The 22,594-nt window shown below is 28.2% G+C and overlaps 1 protein-coding gene across 2 annotated transcripts in view; it reads left to right on the top strand.

The window, feature by feature from the left end:
• The window catches only part of LOC107442449 (WD repeat-containing protein 62), a 143,945-nt gene that overhangs the window by 50,100 nt on the left and 71,251 nt on the right, over positions 1–22,594 (top strand). For both annotated transcript variants that reach the window (XM_087160800.1, XM_087160799.1), the window contains exons 2-5: positions 7,059–7,150; positions 10,402–10,522; positions 18,068–18,160; positions 19,687–19,803. In XM_087160800.1, coding sequence (XP_087016926.1) covers positions 7,059–7,150; positions 10,402–10,522; positions 18,068–18,160; positions 19,687–19,803 — 423 coding nt within the window. The remainder of the gene's footprint in view (positions 1–7,058; positions 7,151–10,401; positions 10,523–18,067; positions 18,161–19,686; positions 19,804–22,594) is intronic.

The following is a 22,594-nucleotide window of genomic DNA, read 5'->3' as shown; positions in this document are numbered from 1 at the left end:
GGCTTATATAATTCACCACTTTTTGTGTAACTTAAATTGTTTATGGATCAAGTGTATTTAATACAAAATGTAATGGCGCATAGAAAATGTAACTATCTTTATTGTAATCTGAAACTGACAATGCTTTAAAATTAAAAAGATTATTAACACTCTAAAATATCAAATTCATCTAAGCTTATATGTTTTGGCAAAGTATGAAGTGTTATTCTGCATGCAGCACTTTCTTTCATCACTGCAAAATGTTGCGTTTTCGCAATAGTAGTCCGGAATGGGTTAAAGCAGAAAGCTCTTACTTGTGTTTTTCGATGTAAGATTTAAACTAGTCCTAGATTTAATAAAGTAATTAATGAGACTGTGATATTTTTTTAATATAGCATCAAATCATTTTATATTACATTGTTATATCAAATTCGCATAAGCATAATTACTCAGTCAATTTTGTCATCACTACAAACTGTTGCGTTTTAGCAATAGAATCCGGAATGGGTTAAAGTAGAAAGCTTCCAAGTCTGGTATTCGGTGTAAAAGCTAAATTAGTACTAAAGTTATTAATTGGCTGTAACATTTTTTATTAATGTAACATTCACTCTACTTCTGTTGTAATATTCTTCTTCCAGTAGCCTTTAAGTACAGAATACATCACTGCTAAATGTTGCGTTTACGCATCTGTAGTTCGGAATGATACTAAAATTATTAATTGTCTATAGCATTTTTTATTTATCTACTGCTCATTCTACCTCAAAAGAATGTTGGGTGTGAATTTTTTTTTAACATGGTTAAAACTCTGCTATTAAACGTTGACTTTGTACACCGTGACAACTGAGAAAAGAAACAATTCAATTTGAATAAAATGTTATCACTCGTAATGTATTCTGCACAGAACTTATCGTGCTTTTCGCTTTTGTCTTATAAGAATGAAACATTTGCCTAATAAGTCTGTCGTGACATTCTTCTGCCAGTAGCCCTTTCACTTTTCATTCTTTTTTTATTTGATGAAATTGTGCGTTGAATGTAGAAGTAGATTGAAATATTTCTCAAGATGGCGCGTGGGTTCATTGAAAAAATCGTGTCGCCGCACTTGTCGTGCGTAGGATAGCTGTAGGAGACAAGATACAATTTTTCAATATTTTCATAAAGATTTGCTCTCATGTTCGAAAAATATTTATTTTCTGAAGAATTTTGTCTTTAGATTTGTGTGTTTTTATAGGAAAGAGAATTAAACAATAATTCGTCCCACAAATATAAGTATAATGACCCGGTGGGTTGGCTCTTACAAGTCAGAGAGGAGGCGTTAGGCATATTTAAATACTATTATGCCTTGGGATTAATTTTGTGAAATTTGCGATGCAATTATGAAATAAGGCGTTCCTTTGGTGTGATTAAGTGCAGGGTAAAGAGAAATTATAAAAAAATATAATTACAATCGTTTCTCAGGATTTAACGTCCTTATTAATTTATTTAACGCGTATGATTAAAAGTATGCAATTTAAACGAGTAGGTGAAAAATATTGGTCATGGAATAAACAATTTTTTAATTTATTGAAATATGCATTAACAATGTGTAATTTAATATATCATCGAATATCAGTCTTAAAAATAATTTATGGTAAGTTCTCAATAATCTTGAGAAACAGTATAAAAGTTCATTATTTGTCCCTATTTTTTTTATCCAGAAAAAGTGCATGCAATAATTGGCAAAGGATAATGTATTAGAAGCATGCATGGGAACTTTTAGTGATAATGGAATTGATGTGTTAAAGAAATTGAAGTGTACATAAAGTAACATAAAGTAACTGCCATTGAAAATTGCCACTTCAGTTTTAAAAACACAAAATTGTAAATTTCGAACTTTATTTATTGATAAAGAATAATTAGTAAAATGATATCAGATACTACATTGCTTAAAAGTATGAAATTCTAAATAACAAAATTCAATATTTGAAACGAAATTTGTCCTAACAGAAGTATCATTGAAATAAAAAAAAATTAATATTAAAATTTACCACTTTAGTTTTAAAAACGTAAAAGTCTTTATTTTTATCAAAATTAAAACGTATGATACCTATATAAAAAAATGCCAACTTCCTCCGCTTTGCAAAATAGTATTTCCAAGCGGTAACGAAATTTATGTTACTTTTAGTTTAGCATTTATAATTTCAATTAATCTTTCCACCACTAAATATCATAAGAATCATTTAACATGCAACCGAAAATCATTAATTATTTGGTTACTGTTTTTTTAAAGTAGACGTAACTATGCTTATTTTACAAGTTATATTATTTAATTCGCTACCACTTTATTATAATTTTTCCAGAGAGCGGAGCAGTTGGCATCCCTGCCTATATGTTAAAATCAATTGGAGCTTAGTAATAATTTTAAATAGTTATATTTTTAACTTCCTTACTTTGAATATTGTAATTATGCTTTCAACTTTATTATATATTATAAGGTATACAAATGTTGACAACGTTTTAAATAACATAATTTGAACGAAATCGGCCAAAGAATTTCTGACTTTAAAATTAATTTAAAAGCTTACTGATCCCTGCAAATGATTATACTTATTAATAAACATCGTTTCAAGCAGAATCATTAAATTATAACCTACATTACCTAAATAATTTACTTTTTCGAAATGCCATTCTATTATCTTTTAGTCTGATTCCCAATAGATTTATTTTTAATAATAATTACTTTCCCCATTCACTGATTGAATTCTAGTATTTTTAAGAAAGAAAGATATGTATTATTTCAAAAACATTTCATTGCTGTTGGTAAAACAATTATATAAAAGGTTTTTAACATTCTATTTTTATTTTAAATCCATGCCAATCGTCGAAAGATTTGTTATTTAACTAATCTGGTTGGGAAAATCGTTTATGTTGTATATAAGTCTAATTGAAATGTTCCATATTTTCTGTTAGGAAATGTCTTTTCAATACAACTTTTCTTTACTGCAACCATGGAATGAAAGGAAAAAAGAATCTTGCATTAAGAATAAGTTTGACACATTTATTGCATGATGACAGTTTGCTTATTTTTGATTTTTTTTGCTGTATTATTTTGGTTATTATTTCATTCTTTTTTGTAATTGGAACTTGCGTATTGAAAAATATTCTTTCAATCATATAAAAACAAATGTTTTGTGATTTATAACATCACGTTAGAATTTGATTATATTGATTCGATCTTCTAATATCCAAAAAATCTTCTTTCCCATTCATATTTTCGAAAATGTTTCAAATTCGAACTTAATACAAAGCTCTTATAACCTTCCTGACGCCTTTTTTTTTTTTTTGCTTTTTGGGAAAGATATTGTTTTAGTGATAAGATTATTACAATACTCAAAGCCCGCTCTAAGGATTTCAAATTATAGTCAGTAAATTAGCCAAATATCAAAAGTATTCGCCAATTTTCGACCATCTTCGCCAAATGGATATCTTAACCAGGGGTGAAAGCGAGACGGAAAAGAGGAAAGGCTGGTAGTAAAACCATTTCAGTTATAGCTAGTTTTGGGGAGGAGTTTACTTATTCTTTTTTCAAATTTTTCAACAATATCTACTTTATCTTGGAAAAGAAGCAGTTTTATATATATGCCAGAATTATAAAAGAAATCTTGATAGTTACAGATATTTCATTTTATTCGAATAAATGCTGGAATGAAATGTTTTACGTACCAGGTTTTTCTCTTTCCCATCTTGCTATATAAGGGCTTTCACCCATGATCTTAACCATTTTTTAAGATTAATTTTTTTTCCCACAGAAAACTATTTTACGGTACTTTGTTCTTACATTATTTGGAACGAATTCTAATTGGTTATGCGTCGCATTTACCGAAAATTACAAATCATGTTTAGAAATATTCATTTTGACGTAATTCTTAAGATCTAGTTAAATACGTATTTTCTTTTCAGTGGAAAAAACCATTCGCCAAAACACAATTTTATCGCAACTGGCGAGGTGGCGAATGCTTAGCGTGAACTATGCATGCTATGTATACATATGGAAAGTAAAATCTTCCAAAAATTTGCTGTTGAAAGAAAGCGGCTTACATAGAGCTAGTATAGAAGAGTTTTCTGAATTTTATACAACACTTGTAATATGATAAACGAAACAATCTTGTTTCAAGAAAATAAATTCTACTGATAAAAACCTTTTGCTGCCACTTTCCCTCTTATTAGTACAGTTTTTAGGTATATTAAGGTTACTCATATATGATGGACAATAAATAATTTTCAGCAGTTAATAGCTTTTTTTTAAGTGGTATATCAAGTATTTATTTTTCATTGATTATTTAAAACTTTCGCTTTGATTGTTGATCTACAGCTTTAGCTTTGAATCCTGATATAAAATTGTACACTTTTATAAGTTAGACATTATGGCAAGTAGAACTTGTTTACATTTTTGTGAAATGTTAAAAATGAAACGCATGCTCAACCAATTTATACTTAAAAGAAAAAGCAATCGTCATTTTAATAGTAAGCATACCACAAATGGGTAAACACATTACACTAAATGAGCATAAAATATGCAAATATATAATTATGTATAAGAAATCAAGTAAAATAGTTTTTTTTACTGGGATGCAAGCGATATCTATACACTGGGTAATATTTTTCCCTTGTTGCATTTATGTAAGAACTTGATCTTACCTTATTCGGATGTGGGGATTTTAAATCTGAAATTAGTTTTGTTACGAAAGATACAGATTTCTTTTTTAAAACGGTATTTTTAGTTTAGTTCCTTTTTTGGCCGAATGCACAAGTTTATAAAGAACGTATAGGTTTAAATATATATATATATATATATATATATATATATATATATCTATATTCATATATTCATATATATATATATATATATATATATATATATATATATATATATATATATATATATATATATATATATATATATATATATATATATATATATATATATATATATATATATATATATATATATATATATATATATATAATTTTAGCTTTTTACACGAGATTAAAAATTAAAATTAGCAATATGCAATTTCCTTACTTAATTATCAGTCCTAAATTTCATAAAATTCCAGTAAAATTTAGAACTATCACATGTGGGTCTAATACTTATTTAACTAAACCTGGCACCATTTTCTCTAACTACTTAAATAAGATTATTAACTATATTACTAAAGAGGGTTTCTCTTGGATTATCACCAATAATCAACCGATTTTAGATTTCATTAAACATAATAAAATTAATTCTATTGCGACTTTTGATTTCCAGGATCTTTTCAATAGCATTCCCCTTTCTAAACTAAAAGATGTCCTTTTGAATTATTACTATGATTTTAAAAATATCCTTTGTTGCGATTTTGATTATTGGGAAATTCTGATCAATTTTTGTCTTTTTAGTAATTATCTTTACAATGGAAAGAAAACTGTTGTTTGTTATTTTTTACTTATTATTCCCCCCCCCTTTTTTTCATATGTCTATAATTTTTCTTTGTTTTATTCTTCATTTTGAACTTTTATATATATATATATGTATATATATATATATATATATATATATATATATATATATATATATATATATATATATATATATATATATATATATATATATATATATATATATATATATATATATATATATATATATATATATATATATACTTGTCTGCTTCTTTGACAATAATACTAAGACAGAAAAACATGATCTTAATTATTGTATTATAAACTGAAATGCATTGTCGCCTTCTTCCCACCACTTCCTACGTAGTGGGGTACTTAGTATTCATTCGAGTGAATTTTGAAAATTTAGTTAAGGAATACATTATTAAATTAAATAAAAACTGTATCATGTAGTGAAAAACTGATTCCAAATTTGAAGTCAGTGACGCAAAGATATTTAAATTTAATTTAAAGCCTCATGCAACCAAAAAAAAAAGTTTCCTCCCCAGTGATATTTCAGGATAAAATAAATAGATTTGCGCCGGGATAGCTTGGTTGGTATGACGTTGGGCACTTGCTCCTGAAATCATGAGTTCGAATCCCGCCGGCAGAGAAGTATCCCCGGATATTAAAAGGTGACTGGTGTATGTTAAATCTGTGGGGGTTACAAAGTCCTCCAAGTTCCCATAACAAATAAGTATCTTTTGGGGGGGGGTACTAAATTGGACATTGACCGTTTTTTGGTTAAAGTCAAAATTACGATCCGTGGATGAATGAATGGAGTATGAATGGGTCCTCCTTGTAAAACGAGCTCTGACGTGTGTGTGTGTGGCGGAAGTCGTATTCTTGGGCATAGATGGTGCCACTGGAATATAAGAAACGCACCCTTTGGATTAAAAGTTAGCTTAGGCTCCGGTAGCAGGCTTTTTAATTGGCAAATGGCATGAGTAACAACACCTACATGAATATACTTTTTAAAATTAGGAATTTTTATTTTCCGCATAGAATTTAATTCTAATTAAAAAAATCTAATTGAAGCATACTTAATACAGAGATGCCAACTGCTCCGGACACGCCAAAATAATTAAACAAAATGGTAAATAACTACAAAGTAAATTTTGCAAATATTTGACTATTTTTGCTTGCTTTTTAAAAGGTATAGCTTGACATCTGTACCATAAAGTGGTGAATTGTATAAGCCTAAGAATTATTTAGAAATAGTGGTGGATAAAAATCTACTAAATTGAATTTATTAGACCAAGAATCACAATTGATAAACTACCGTCTTTAAAATATATATTTGCTGTCCGGAGCAAGTTGGCATATAAGTATAACCAGCATTAAAAATTAAAGATAGCAATAACCCCTTCATTTTCAAACAATTCGTGTTCATTATATGAAATAAAATTTCCATCTTTTTTTAATTAACATTTAAATGTGGTTTTCATAACAATGCCGAAAATATTAAAATAATTATTTGTAAAATAAAAGAAATTATATATGATAGCAAAAATAAATTTCCACTGAGATGGTTTTACTTCTTTTTAGAAATATTCAATATAGGGATATATATTCAAGTTACAATTGAGAACAATTTATTTATAGTTTGTTTTTACTTTCAGGTAGAATTACAGCATGTATTGGGAATAACAGCCAGCAACAACTCAGCCATAGACAGCGATCCTCAAACAGGAACAGTAGCTTATCCTGCTGGGTAAATATTCATTTTTGTTTACTTTTATTATTAATATGTAAATAAGTAGTTTGTTCCGTGTTTTCCCCACTTTTCGTATCGATTTTTATGACGAATATAAGTCACGAAAAGTATATTAAATGATCTAGAGGAAATCCATTATTTGAATAAAAACATAGAATATATCCTAACATTAGAATCAGGTGTTAGTCGATCAGGATAGTGTGAAAATCTAGGCTTATTTAACATTAAGTACTTTGACACGTTTTGGGATTTTAAGTTACATCAGTTGTTTCATGCTACGACAATTTGTTCTATAAAATATCATCTAAAAGAGTTTTTTCGTTCTTTTAGTTTCTGCCAACAACTACGCTTTTTGTAAAATATTTTATAGAGTAATAGGCATTTTAAAACCAAAGTTCTCAGATTTTTTTATAATTTTTGCCATTATTTTAAGAGTCTTACCTCGATACAGCTGAAACAATGAGATGTTATATATATATATATATATATATATATATATATATATATATATATATATATATATATATATATATATATATATATATATATATATATATATATATATATATATATATATATATATATATATATATATATATATATATATATATATATATATATATATATATAAGTTCAAAATGAAGAATAAAACAAAGAAAAATAATAGACATATGAAAAAAAGGGGGGGGGAAATAATAAGTAAAAAAATAACAAACAATAGTCTATTTAAAAAAAAGAAAAAAAATGAAATGTTAATTAAAAAACCGGAAAAAAAAGATATAATCTTTTCTTCAGCCCACACGATTATATCCGCAAAACAGAGTGCTTTCTGATATTGTATCTATAAAGCCAAAGCTAAATATATTAATACAATAGTGTGAGGAGCACTCAAAAAATATTTTTATAAAAATAACAACAAATAAAATAGATCACAAAAAGTAAAACATGTAAAAACAGATAATAAAATAAAATAAAAAGAAAAAACATTAAAAAGGGAGGACTATAAAGCGAGCAGCAAAATCAGATCAACTTACGTGGACGGATATTTTTCAAGAATGATTTAAAAATGTTTTCGCAGAAAGATTGCCAGATTACAAAATATGAAAACAAAAGATGAAAACAAAAGACCAAATGAGTGTAACAAGAGGGTTTTAAAGTGTCGTTCTTACTGCACTGCTGAAGTGATTTGTTATTCTGAGTTTTGATTTGTTAGTTACCAAGGATGGGCCCGAAATCTATGTGCACAAGGTAATATTATACTGGATAATTTTAAAAATTGATCATAAATAGTTTTAGAAGATAGATGTTTATTTAAGAAAAAATATAAAATAGAAAAGAGAAACATAAATTGCCTGTTTTGCAGATAATTTTAGCCGCGGATTTGCACGATATGGTTTAGCACATAGAAAAATTATTTAAATTATCAAAGAAAAAAATTTTTTCAATAGATAATTTTGACACGGATTTGCCCGAAATGGATTTGCACATGGAAAAATTAACAAAGAAAAAATTTTAGTAGATAATTTTAGCCACGGATTTGCCCGAAATGGATTTGCACATGGAAAATTGTATAAATTAATAAAGAAATTTTTAGCAAACAATTTTATCCACGGATTTGCCCGAAATGGATTTGCACATGGAAAAACTGTATAGATTAACAAAGGAAATTATTTAGTAAAGGAGTTTTTAGTAAATAATTCTAACCACGGATTTACCCGAAATGGATTTGCACATAGAAAAATTATACGAATTAACAAAGAAATTATTTAGCAAATAATTTTGGCAATGGATTTGCACATGGGAAAATCATAAAAATTAACAAAAAAAAAAATGTTTAGTAAATATATCCACCAAACAAAATATACGATTAATTCAATGATTTTATATAAAATTTTATTACATTAGTTGGGAATCCATTGTTTTTTTATCAGATTTTGAAAGAGTTTATCGATTTGTTTTTGGATAAATAAATATTACTACATATTCTTTTAATTCTGTTCATTTCATTAAAAGAAAAGTGTATATATATATATATATATATATATATATATATATATATATATATATATATATATATATATATATATATATATATATATATATATATATATATATATATATATAATTTTTAGGAGGCAGGTAAAAACTGTGCTGTATAGGAAACATAAGACTATCTATAATCAAAGTAAAATAATAATATAGTGACTGGAGGCTTTTGTACTGCACAGTTTTATTATAGGTGTTTTTCATGTATAAAAACAACTTTTAAGGACAGGGCTTAAAGAGAGTCATAAAGTGCAGTTTGCTTTTAAAATTTTTTTAATTTTAATAGTAAAAATGGTTAATTAAATTAATGTAAAATATATTAATAATTGTAATCTTTTCTTACACTCGGCTTTTAAATCAAAATTCACACCTTAAGTACAATAAAAATTTTGATTCTAATTGAACATAAATAAGAATACTATTAAAAATATTTAATATTTTTTTTAAATTTCATGTTTTTTTATTAAAAATTATTATTTTTTTTTATTAATTTCTATAAGCATGTGTTACTTTTTTTAATATCTTGTTGTTGAGTAAAATTCTATATCTTGTTTTGAGTTTGTGTTATAGAATATATATTAGCTCACATTTGAATTTTAATCCTAATTAAAAATGTGTTGAAATAATGCTAAATTCCATACAACTTACATTTTGTACAGACTTGCTAATTTTTACTCTTTCTGAGAAAGTATTTCTAAAATTACAGTGAAAGACTAACTGAAATGTAATTGTAGATAAAATTAACTTTACATAATTGCTGTGGCTTTCACTAATTTTCGGTTCCATAACTTGCTCTTACATATACGAATGATTTATTTCCCTTTAGTGTTAGTCAAAATCACATTAAATTAAGCTCATAAATCTAAGAATTAAAATAAAATTTATGAGATTCATTACCACTCTAAATATATAGATGAAATACTATAAACAATTTGTAATTGTTGGTAGCTATGTTTACAAAACATTTAGAAAACTGTTTTAATAACAAAAAAAAATCCAATATATTTTAAAATAAAATGAAATGTTTCAGCAAAAATTCGAAGTTCAGCTATACTGTTTATACAGCACAAAAAAAAGCTCTACATTAAAAATTCTGCAAATGGTATGAAAAATATGTCTCATGTGAAACGCTAACTGTTTTGCCAGTGCTACTTAGTTCCTTAAATCCTTTTTTATTAAAGCAATATTATTTTCTTTTTCAGATGCGTAGTTGTTTTGTACAATACACGAAAAAATAAACAACGCCACCTCGTATCAGATGCTAAAAAAAACATCACAACATTATCATTTTCCTGGGATGGAAAATACTTGGCGACTGGCGAGGTAAGATCTTTGTTCAGCTACAATCACAAATTGAGATGTAATCGCATTTGAGAGATGCATTATTCTAATACTCTGTTGCAAGTTAAGAAAAAAAAACATTCCTATGGAAAAAGCCTGTTTGCATCGAAAGTGAACGCGAAATGGCTGCCAAGCTTCCAGCGCGAATGTATATCAACTTAGACTCTTGAAACCTTCTTCTTGCTTGCTTTCTTAAATCATGTGAAATGAGGAATATTAAACTTATTGAATATAAACTATTGTTTTGTCTATAAGAATTAATAAAAATGATATCTAAAAATCGTAACAAATATACATCTTTCTGTTCGCATTCAAAGAAACCGATGAAAGAATAATAAATATTGTTTCTTGCAGACGATTTTTTTCTAAAGCGAAACAAAAATTTAAAAAAAAATTTCGTTATCTCACATTTGATTTGTTGAGGGCATGTCTGTCTGTATAAGACGCGCCATTTTTGATGGTCCAATTAGATCCAATGTTCTTGCAAAGTCATATAGTTTGTTTCCTTTTTAAGAACGAATGTTCTACTTATTTTTCGAAATATGTCGCCAAGTCTGGGATTCCAGTAAGACTACGGAACTATAACCCTTTTTTAATAATTCTATGATATATACCATAAAAGATAGCACGAATTAAATTTCTGTCCGACTAGTTCAACTTTTAAAAGCTTCTATGTTATTTTGAAAGCATAATTATATAATTTGATAACTAAATAAAACAGAACTATATGCAGTCGCGGATGATTACTTAAATCCTATACCGCGATGGTCTTTTCTTAAGTTGCCACGGAGTGTAGTAATTATTGAGTCATCGATCTGTAAAGATGTCAGAATAAAGAAGTTATAATGCCATATTTCTGGTTTCTGCTTCTAATTCGAGTTATTATTTTTTTAAAGAAAATGGGAGTTTTATTATGGCGGAAGGAAATAAAGTAAAGACTTTTCGGAAATTATCATTTAACTGTTAAAGAACTTACTTCCTTTCACGGTTCTGTTATGTTTATGTTGTGATGCTTCATGTACTTTGTGTGTATATGGAATGATGTTAATTCTAGATATGTAATGTTTGTTCTTTTTATTTATTTATTATTTTCTGACGGAGGTGGAATAAAGTTCGTTACAAGTTTTTATTCGTGAGTCACGAATTCTTTATGTGAACTTAATGTTTCGCATTTTGTCACGATTCGGCTTAAATATCGTGAGAATTACGGAAAGTTGATAATAATTTTTACGACATGGAATGTGACTTTATGAAAAATGACTGTTTTAGAACAACAGTATCTTTTGTTGCAATTGCCCTCACAATACATAGTGTCAATTTAATGGTAGTTTATTTTAAGTTTAAGAAAAAAGTTTTTTGTTAATGAGGATTACTACGCTTATTCCATTCTTAAAATGTATGTGTGTGCTTACCCAGTGATGGGATTCAACCAGTATGCAACGTCACGTTCTGTATAACGGTTCTTAAAATTTGACCAAACTTAAAAGTGGTACGTGTAAATAAATTAAAAAGAAACTAAAATAAATGTCCTTTTTAAAGGACGTTTTTTTTCAAGTGTCAAGTGTTTTTTTCAACAAGTGTTTTATAACAAGGATTTCTTGGTAGAAACAGAAAAGTTCCGTCAACCACAATGTATTTTTAAGACATCTACAAGCACTGAAAGCGTCAGCATGACATAAGTAATCAGTGGTTAACAATTTCCCTCTCCAACTACATACATTAGACAATTCAGACATTAATTTAATATCCTCTGATGTATCGGTTAGTCAACCATAATGCATTTTTATCATAAAAATTTATATTTGGATCTGAAGTCCAAATGCTATGCTTTAACTTATCGACGCAAGATCCAGAGATAATCCAGTCATTTCTTTCTATCGAACGTTGTCCTTAGTACCACCTACAAGCACTAAAGGCATCAGCATGACACAAGTAATCAGTGGTTAACAATTTCCTTCTCCAACTACATACATTAGACAATTTAGACATTGATTAAATATCCTCCGATGTATCGGAGGATATTTAATCAATGCGCAATATAATTTTATCATAGAAATTTATATTTGGATCTGAAGTTCAAATACTGTGCTTTAACCTATCGACGTAAGATCCAAATGTAATCCAGTCAATTCATTCTTTCTTTCGGAAGTTGCCCTTAGTGCCATCTACAAGCACTAAAAACGTCAGCATGACCCGAGTAATCTGTGGTCAACAATCGGTAGTGCTACCTTCAACGGCAGGTACCGAGATGTAATTAGAATTAGAAAGCGCAATGCTTCTTTAACCCCTTGGGGACGGGTGATTCAGAAAAGCATTCGTACAAAATGAGGATCAGGACGTAATTAAATAAAAAACGGTAACTTAAATGTAGTCGCTTCTAATTTGACAGACTTACTTTGCTTTTACTTTAATTATTGTTAGTTTAATCATATATATAATCAATGTTAATTCAAAGTATAACTAAATAGTTTTATTTTGAACAAAGTAATGGTGAATTAAATAAATAAAACAATTATAACTCCGCCCACAAATAATCTGCTAAAGAAATACTTTGATTACCAGTTTTATCTTTTTATCCTGGTTGACACGGTTTTATGCTGGCACGTATTTGTGACAGTCGGCGCGAAAGGGTTAAAGCTAAAGTAGAAGTTAACAGAATAGGCTTGGTTAAAACAAATATGTCAAGCGTTTTATGGAAAGGTCACAACGGCTAAGAGATTTAGGATTTTTTTTTAACGGGAACTATTTTTTTATAAACTGCCGTTATATTTGTAACCGTCAATAATCCATTATTTATTTAACATTTTGGGCAAATTTAGGAAATTATTTTAAATAAAATGCCAGCAAAAATTTAGCAAGTTTTAAAAAAAATTCTAAATGCAATACATATATTGGAGATATTATGAAAAAAATTGTGCAGAATTGCATTATTATTTCCAATAGAACTTTCTATTCAAGATAACTAAATTCAACAAGTAAGAAAATTTCACTGATAACCATTATATGTTTTTATGTTTACATTGCTAATGTTTTAATTTCATTGGTTAATATATATACAATTGTTGATGAAGGTCGATTGTTTGGTTTCTATTGCTTTTTCAAAAAGTTGGGAATCGCTGAGTTATGAACATCTGAACTCTGTTTCAAGTTACGAAAAAGCCACAATTCCTCTAGAAAGAGTCTGATTGCATCTAAGTGCACGTTAAATGGATGCCAAGCTCCATGCGCGAACGAATATCAACATCGCCAACTTTTGAAACGACGAAGCACAGTGTGCTTTTTACCTATAAATTTAGCACGAATTAAATTTCTTTCCGACGAGTTTAACTTTTAAAAGCTTTTTTTTTATCGTTTTGTATGCAAAATTATATAATTTGATAATTAAATAAAACGGAACTATATGCAGTAGCGGATGATTACTTAAATCTTATACAGCAGTGGTCTTTTCTTAACTTGCAACGGAGAGTGCCACATGAGTTTTTTTAGAATGTTATAAGTTTTAATGTCTTCTAAAGTGCGGTATAAGTAATCAAAATATTATGTAAGTTTATGCTTCAGAATTTTTTTAATAAGAGATTTAATTTAAGAATTTGTTACAAGAATTACGATTTTTGCATAAATAAATTCCTTATAAATTTCATTTGCTGGAACAATTAAGCGATTTCCATTAAATGTATAGTAAAATAGTTTATATTAAATTTTTAGCTTTTATATCTGAAACAGTGATGGTTACTTGGTTACATTTCAAATGTTATATAGGACTCTATATACTTATTTCTCACCATGGGATAAAATTTAAATAATTATAATTTTTTTAAAAAAAAGTAGCATTGTTTTATGTTTTAACTCTGATAAACGCCGTCTTTTTCTTTCTTTTTTTCCATTTTCAGTAGAATTTACTATTCCATCACCTTTACTAATACACCTTTGCATGAATTTAAAAACTTACTCGATTGTCTCAAACGCTTACAAGTTAAATGTTTAAAAACGATTCTTTTTTTTTTCATAAAGGATTTAGTTTGCCCTTAAACCTCACCCTCTTGAAAATTAATCTCAATTTTAGGGTCAACAGTACAACTTGAATGGAATGCTAATCCGACAATCCTATTCAATCAATTTTTCTTTTTTCAACTCGCCAAACCACATACTTCATACGTTAAAAAAACACTATTCTTGTTTAGCTTTGAAATCACAAATATTTAAATGCGTGGTTTTACAAGGGTTTTCAATTCGTTATAGTTTTAATTTTCTTCCAAACAGGATGTTACTTATTTATGATGCAGCAGTTAAAATTCGTTTTTTTTTATAAATATTATTTTATCAAATGAGTCAAAATTAAAAGAAGTAAAAATAAAAACGAGTTTGCTATAGAAATGTTCGAAGAATTAAGTTAAGTACTTCCAAAGCGGAAAAAAAAGAACATTGATTTTTTTGTTTTCTTATTCTTCTTTCTTCCTCAAAATATTGCTTTTAAAATTGCTTTTAAAATATTGCTTTTAAAACATTTTTAAGATGAATGACACCACAATAATATTTTCAAAAAAGAATAGAAAAACAGACAAGCTGACCTATTTTTTTAAAAAAAATTTTTTTTTTGAAAATTATACCGGGTGTCTTATAATTCCCATCATTAATACATATTTCTGGAATGGTTGTCAAAACTAAGTTAAGCATTTTTTACGCAAAAGAGAAACCAAATTTATCCTCAAATAAAAAAAACACAAAACAAAAACGTCATCAAAATCTGATCAATCATTATTGTGGAAGGCGAGCAATAATAGCGAAAAAAATAGTAAAATCTGTTAGTTGCGGGAGAAAATTTAGGGTTTTTCTGAATAATATTATGATTTTAGTTCCGTTTTTGTTTCCAAAGTTTTTCAATTCATTGGAGTTTTCATTTTCTTCCATTCTTTCAAACAGGATGTCGCCTATAAATTCTACTGACATAAATTATATTTTTTTAAATTTTATTTTATCGAATAAGTCAAAATTAAAAGAAATAAAATAAAAACTAGTTCGCTATAGAAATATTTAAAAAATTAAATTAACTACCTCAAAAGGGGAAAAAAGAACATAGTTTTTTTTGTTTTATTGCTCTTCTTTATTTCTTAAAATTTTGCTTTTAAAACAGCCATAAAAATAATTTAATAATGAAAAAGAAGCACAATAATATTTTTATTAAAGAGAAAAATAAAACTTACGCTAACGCTTACCTTATATGATTTTAAAAAATAATATTTTGAACGATATTTCCAAATTGTACCAGATATTTCATCATTCCCATCATTTATACATGTTTTTTTAATGCTTTTCAAAACTAAGGTTTTTCACACATCAAAAAACCCAAATTCATATTTAAGTTAAAAAAGCAAAAACTTTATCAATGTCTGATAAATGTTTATAAAGAATTCGAATTAAAAAGATAGTAAAACACGTTAATTTCCAAAGAAAATTATGTTTTCCCCAATAATATTTAATTTGATTTTTTTAAAGTTTTTCGTTTTCCTCCCTGTATTAATTACTGTTATTTTTGAAAGCGCGATTAGATCATTTTGTAAGTTTTATAAAGCCGAAGCTTTTACCATTTGTCGCAGATGGGACACCGGTGTACCTTTAATATTTTCTTTATGACGCTCTAATTGCAAGCAAAAATATGTTTTGATATTTTTTAATCATACAAAACAGTCGAATAGTTAATAAAAAAAATCCCGTTAGATTATTGGAATTATATTTGTACTAAAATATAAAATCCAAAAAAGGAAGTTAGCAATTTTTTTTTCATTCATATTCAAGAATTTATATTATTATTTCGTAAATTAACGAAATTATAAAGATAAATAACTGCTTCTCTTCGATCTAAATAACTGCAAATAAGAGCAAATTTGAAAAATTGTTGTTTGGAAGTGAGCCATGTTAGCACGGTCTCTGTTTCATGCTGTATTTCGTAATCCCAAATTATTAAAATGCTAAATATAATATTTTTTTTATTTTGACCTAAATTAATACAAAATAATGAAAAAAGTAATAAAAAATATGTTTAATGTGCAATTGGATGCAATCATACTCTTTCTGTAGGAATTATGGCTTTTTCGTAACTTGAAACAGAGTTTGTTCAAAACTCACCGATTCCCAATTTTTTGAGAAAACATTAGAAACCAAGCAATCGACCTTCTTTAGCAATTGTAAACATATTAACTCTTTCATCGCGACGAACGAGATAACTCGTCTGCCATGAATACTCGCGGTGATCTATAGTAGTGTTAGTGAATACGATATTGATTCAATTGATTAGTATATTTTAAGGTAAAATAAACAAGTTTTAAAGGAACTTGTGTTTTATTTCAATTTCAGTGCTGCTGGAGAGCGTATAGGGTGGGACAAAGACACGTCATTGCCACGATGAAAGTGTTAAAAAAATTCTGCATCAAATAGTTAAGGGTAATTGCCAAGGTAATTAATAAGGGTATTTGAATGAGTTTAAATAAAAATTAATTTGGGTGATGTTTTTGAACTCAGTAACTTGCAACGATTATGATTAACACATGGCTTGCCCGTCTGGCCACGCGGTATACAACTACAAACAAAATTTGCAAATATTAGACAGATTTTGCTAGTTTATAAAAAGTTAGCACATGACCTTTCTGGGTAAGTGGAGAGTTATATAATCCTACAAATTCTTTAAAAATAATGGTAGATAAAAATTCACTAAATAGAATTTATTAGACCAAGAATTACAATTAATACACTACCACTTGAAAATATTTATTCCAACTGTCCGCAGCAAGTTGGCATCTCCGTGTATATAAATAAAACTATTTTTGTGTGTTCTATAGTGCATTAATTTCTTCAAACCATTTTAGAAACGATAGTAATATTAAAAAATTAAAAATTTACTCGAATTATGTGTTTCTAATAATCTTGGCTTCGCGGGTCACCAATGACCCCCATGGCATTCAACGTGTTAACCCTTTCGCGCCGACTGTCACAAATACGTGACAGCATAAAACCGTATCAATCAGGGTAAAAAGATAAAACTGGTAATCAAAGTATTTCTTTAGCAGTTTATTTGTGGGCGGAGTTATAATTGTTTGATTTATTTAATTCACCAATACTTTGTTCAAAATAAAACTATTTAGTTATACTTTGAATTAACATTGATTATATATATGATTAAACTAACAATAATTAAAGTAAAAGCAAAGTAAGTCTGTCAAATTAGCAACGACTACATTTAAGTTACCGTTTTTTATTTAATTACAACTTGATTCTGATTTTGTACGAATGCTTTTCTGAATCACCCGTCCCCAAGGGGTTAAAGAAAAGAAATAAATATTCGACTTCTTAGCTCAAAACTGATTTATACCACTTTCAAAAATAATGGCTCTGTTAGTGACCTCTAATGTGTATATTATATTGTTGTTATATTGTGTATGTTATATTGTTTACATGTTTGGAAGAATAATTCTGAAAATAAGCATCAAGAAACACCTTACTTTATTAAAAATAAGATTTAAAATTTATTTTTAGTGTGGTGCTGTGTCCCATGTCAGAATATGGGATGTTCAAAAATTTACGCAGATTGCTGATTTATCAGGCCACAAACATGGGATCAATTGTGTGGTAAGCAAAACTTTATTTATAATTATTTTATAGAAATCTTCGTCATCTGTAAAAGAATTGTTAAGAAAACGTATTTATTTTTCTTATGTGTTCTAAATATTTAATTCATAATATCACGCATAAATTATTTAAAATAGGCACATTTATAAGTGGTAATAAAAAAAATATAGATGGCGATTTTTTTTAAAAGTATAATACCCGACATAGTTCAGAGCATGTTTGATTAAATTGTTCGGAAATTAGCAATGCACACTATTTCATGTTTGAATAAAAACAGTAAACGGAACTTTGGGTAAATGAATTCAGTAGTTTATTATATAGACTATTTGGCAAATTTCTTGCATAAAAGATTCATTCTGTTCAGAAATATAAGAAAAGGAAATAAATTTGACTATGTTTCAAGCGCTCAAAAATGGGCTCCCATTTTCAAGACTAGCCAGACGTGAATGAGAAGACGTAAAGTTACCACGTAAAGTTATTTAAAACGTAAAGTTACCAACGAAAAAGGGAAATATAAAGGCGAGAAAGAAAACTAAGAAAAAGAAAAAAACCAGTAGCCGAGAGAGAAAAAAAAGACAAAAACAAAACAAAAAAAACCGCAGTGGCTGAGATGAGCAAATCAGGGTAATAAAAATTTCTACCTGCTATGGAGAGGTGGTGAGTAACTGATGTAGACCTTTATTTTTCCATTTTTCATTAGCAACTTTATGGTTTATATCTCAAATCACTTTTTTTCCATCTCCTTCACGCCTGCAAAATCATGAGAATGGGAGCCGGTTTTGACGACTTTTATTCATGTCGATTTTATTTCATGTCGACTTTTATTTCCATTCCGTATAATTCTGAAGGGAATGATTTTTTTTTAATCAAATAATATTTAACTGTATCAACTTCTTGGGACTATTTATGTTAAATTCCCCCACTCTACCTTGTATTCTCCCCTCGATTTTTAAATTTTTTTTATATATTAAAGTAGGGTTGGTTTGAGATGATTCAGCGTGAAAACTGTCTCACTTATCACTAAAACTACCAAATAGAAACACTATTTCACTTGTTTAGACAGCAGTATCAAATGCGTGAGTCAGATATAAGTACAAATTTGTATTTTTTGTACTTAAAAAGCTCATAACTTCTAAACTATTAGTCAGATCGTCTAGAAACTAGTCTCATTCAATTGAGCATAAGAAATCTCCTTTTTTTGAAAATCTGCTTCACTTGTCTGTCTAGAAGATATCCTCCCCCCCCCCAAAAAAAAGGAAAAAATCAACCCCCCTTTCCCTTTAAAAAATTGATGAAACGTACAGAGGAGTTTTCAGGTATCTTTTAATATAGCTTTATGCCAAAAAGTATCTTGGCTATTAATTTTTCCGAAGAAAAACCCCATCCTTTTTTCGCATTAATTACTGGACTAGAAAATTGACATTTTTGATTAAGAGTAGAGAAATTTACTGTAAAGTGAATTTTGCGTTGCTTTACTTTGTTGAAATTATATGACTTAAATTAATTCCCTTTTTTTCATTTTTCAGGCATTTTCCCCTAACATGAAATATGTAGTTTCAATAGGTTCACAACATGACATGGTAGTGAATGTGTGGGACTGGAGGAATAAACAAAAAGTAGCTTCCAATAAAGTGTCTTGTAAAGTAAGGACTTTTACTTTTTCATTGACACTTTGATTTCTCAAATCGGAACAAAAGCACGTATTTCAATTTGAAAAAGCCTCACACAGATCACAGAACTACTAAGTCAGAAAAAAATTTCTCTCTCTTTATATATATATATATATATATATATATATATATATATATATATATATATATATATAAAGAGAGAGAAATTTGCACGTGGATTAGAAATCACTTATGTTTATGCGGAATTCCCAGTAAGCTTTTCCACAAATGTTTAAGTGAAGGTAAAACTATGAATTTTCTTATAGTGTGTTTTTAGAAGCTAAGAAGCGATGATGCACATATATGTGGACCGGGACAATGAAGTGGTTATTGATTATCTATATTATATAGCAATAAATTAAGCATTTATTTAAGCTATAAGCAATGGTATTTATTTCCTACAAGTTTTACAGTTAATATTTCTCGAACTAATTGGAGAATCTTAAATTTTTTTCTATTCCGCCGTACTCTCTGTACTTTTTGTACATACCTACACTGTCTATAGTTTCTAAATTTTATTGATTTCAGGCAGCAAAGCAAAATGTAACATAAAGCAAAAAAATGTGATAGAAAATAGCAAAAAAGCACTTAAAATTACGTTAACTTTCTAATAAAGTGGAATTTCGAAAAAAAAAAGTTTTAAGTCATAAATAAATATGGCTCTTTCCGCATACCAAATTTCAACTGTATAGTTGCATTCCAGCGGCCTGTAGTACGGCCCGTCTGGTATTTTTCCCTACAAGTTCAACAGTTAATAATTCTCCAACTATCAAATGTTAATTTTGTTTTATTCCATTTGTACTACCAATACATTTTTAAACACACGTATGCAATTTGAAGTTATTACGTCTCACATTCTTTGCGCTACAAAACGAAATGTAGCGTTAAGAACATCCAAATCAACGACGATGTCACCGACCCGCGCAATTTTTTAATATACAGAGAAATACAACGATATCAAATGTTGATTACATCAAAACGAATAGAAATGTAATTAATACACTGTTTATGGTAGAGCAAAAACATGACAAATATAATTGGGATAAATTTTTAAAATTCAATATTTTTGTTACATGCATACCTGAAGTTACTAAAGAAATTTCGTAATAAAGTGACGTTGGCAAGTGACACAACAAAAGTGAAAGATGACAAGCCCATTTTTCAAACAGCTTTCATGTTTGGCTGTGTTTCAACTCCCACGTAATTGACTAATCAGATTTCACGGTAAAATATTGTCTTTGTATTCCGGATATTGGTCTTGAGGGTGTTTTCTCATACATTGGACACGAGTAGGTTATGAAAATACAATGGAAGCTCGTTGAATCGCCCTTGAATTCACTTTTTGTTTTCAAACGAGCATCCGCTTTCATTTTTCTTTTAAATTTTGATTTCTATCCATATGAGTATATGAACTCTTTTACCTAACATTATATCTTAAATAAACGTATTTATTGATGGTTAAATTGAAAATTTTTAGTTTGGTTACTGGCCTGCCAATTACTATGCTTTTTGCAAAATATTTTATAGAGTTGTAGATGTTTAAAAACCAAAGCCTTCAAAATTATTGGTAATTTTGCCAACATTTTGAAAGCTGGAAAAAAGTGGCGTTGCATATGGCGTTGTGTTGCATATCACAACCATTGAGTAATTAAAATATTTAAATTTATTATATACAACCATTGAGTAATTGAAATATTTAAATTTATTACATACCTAAATTTCACAACCATTGAGTAATTGAAATATTTAAATTTATTACATACCTAAATTTCACAACCATCGAGTAATTGAAATGTATAAATTTATTACATACCTAAATTTCACAACCATTGAGTACTTGAAATATTTAAATTTATTACATACCTAAATTTCACAACCATCGAGTAATTGAAATATTTACATTTATTACATACCTAAATTTCACAACCATTGAGTAATTGAAATATATTACATACCTAAATTTCAAAACTATTGAAGCAGTTGAAATTTTATAATTATTGCAAAAGCGTTTCAAATATTGTAGGCAGGCCTGTTAACTACTGCGTTTTTTGCTAAATATTTTATAGAGTGGTAGACGCTTAAAACCAAAGCTGTCAGAATTTTTGGTAATTTTTGCCAACATATTAAAAACCTCACCATGATAGAGCTAGAACGAAGTGGCGTTGCATATTAACTTTTAAATCAATTATATGTAGTGGAGTGGAAAATAAGTTCGAATTAATAAAAAATAATACATTAAAACATAAGCATAGCTACCACTAGAATAATTTTTTTCAAAAAGCTTCGATAGTTGACTGCCCTGTCGTTATATTTAACTCAGCTGTGGTTACTGCAAGTCGGGAGCGGAGTTCGTATCACCCAGACAACGCTATGATTTGAACCTAGGTCACCTCATTGTGAGGCGAGCACTCAAACTTTTGAGCCACCTCGTCACTATCCATGGCTCACAGGTTCTATAAATCAGGTCCTTGTCAGGTGGTAATAAATACAGGCTAATTTCATTAAAAAAAGGGAAAACTTCTCTCAATCCTTGATTCAAGAGTTCCATTGACTTCTGGATTGGATTCAAAATCACAAGGCAACGTAGTTCAATATGGTAGTCGTAAACTCAAAATTGGGTTGGCTGTTCAACGACGATTATAAAATAAAATATACCCATGGCTGCCAATTTTCTCCGCTTTTTGGAAATATTTCTTCTAATAGTAGCTAAGTTTATGCCCTAATATATGATTCCTTGATTTGTAAATTTCATGTAAAGTTATTT

This window comes from Parasteatoda tepidariorum, chromosome 4 (genome assembly GCF_982258835.1).
Source record: "Parasteatoda tepidariorum strain Cologne lab strain chromosome 4, Ptep-v5.0, whole genome shotgun sequence".
Classification (NCBI taxonomy): Eukaryota; Metazoa; Arthropoda; class Arachnida; order Araneae; family Theridiidae; genus Parasteatoda; species Parasteatoda tepidariorum.
This window is presented reverse-complemented; position numbering and strand designations above follow the sequence as displayed.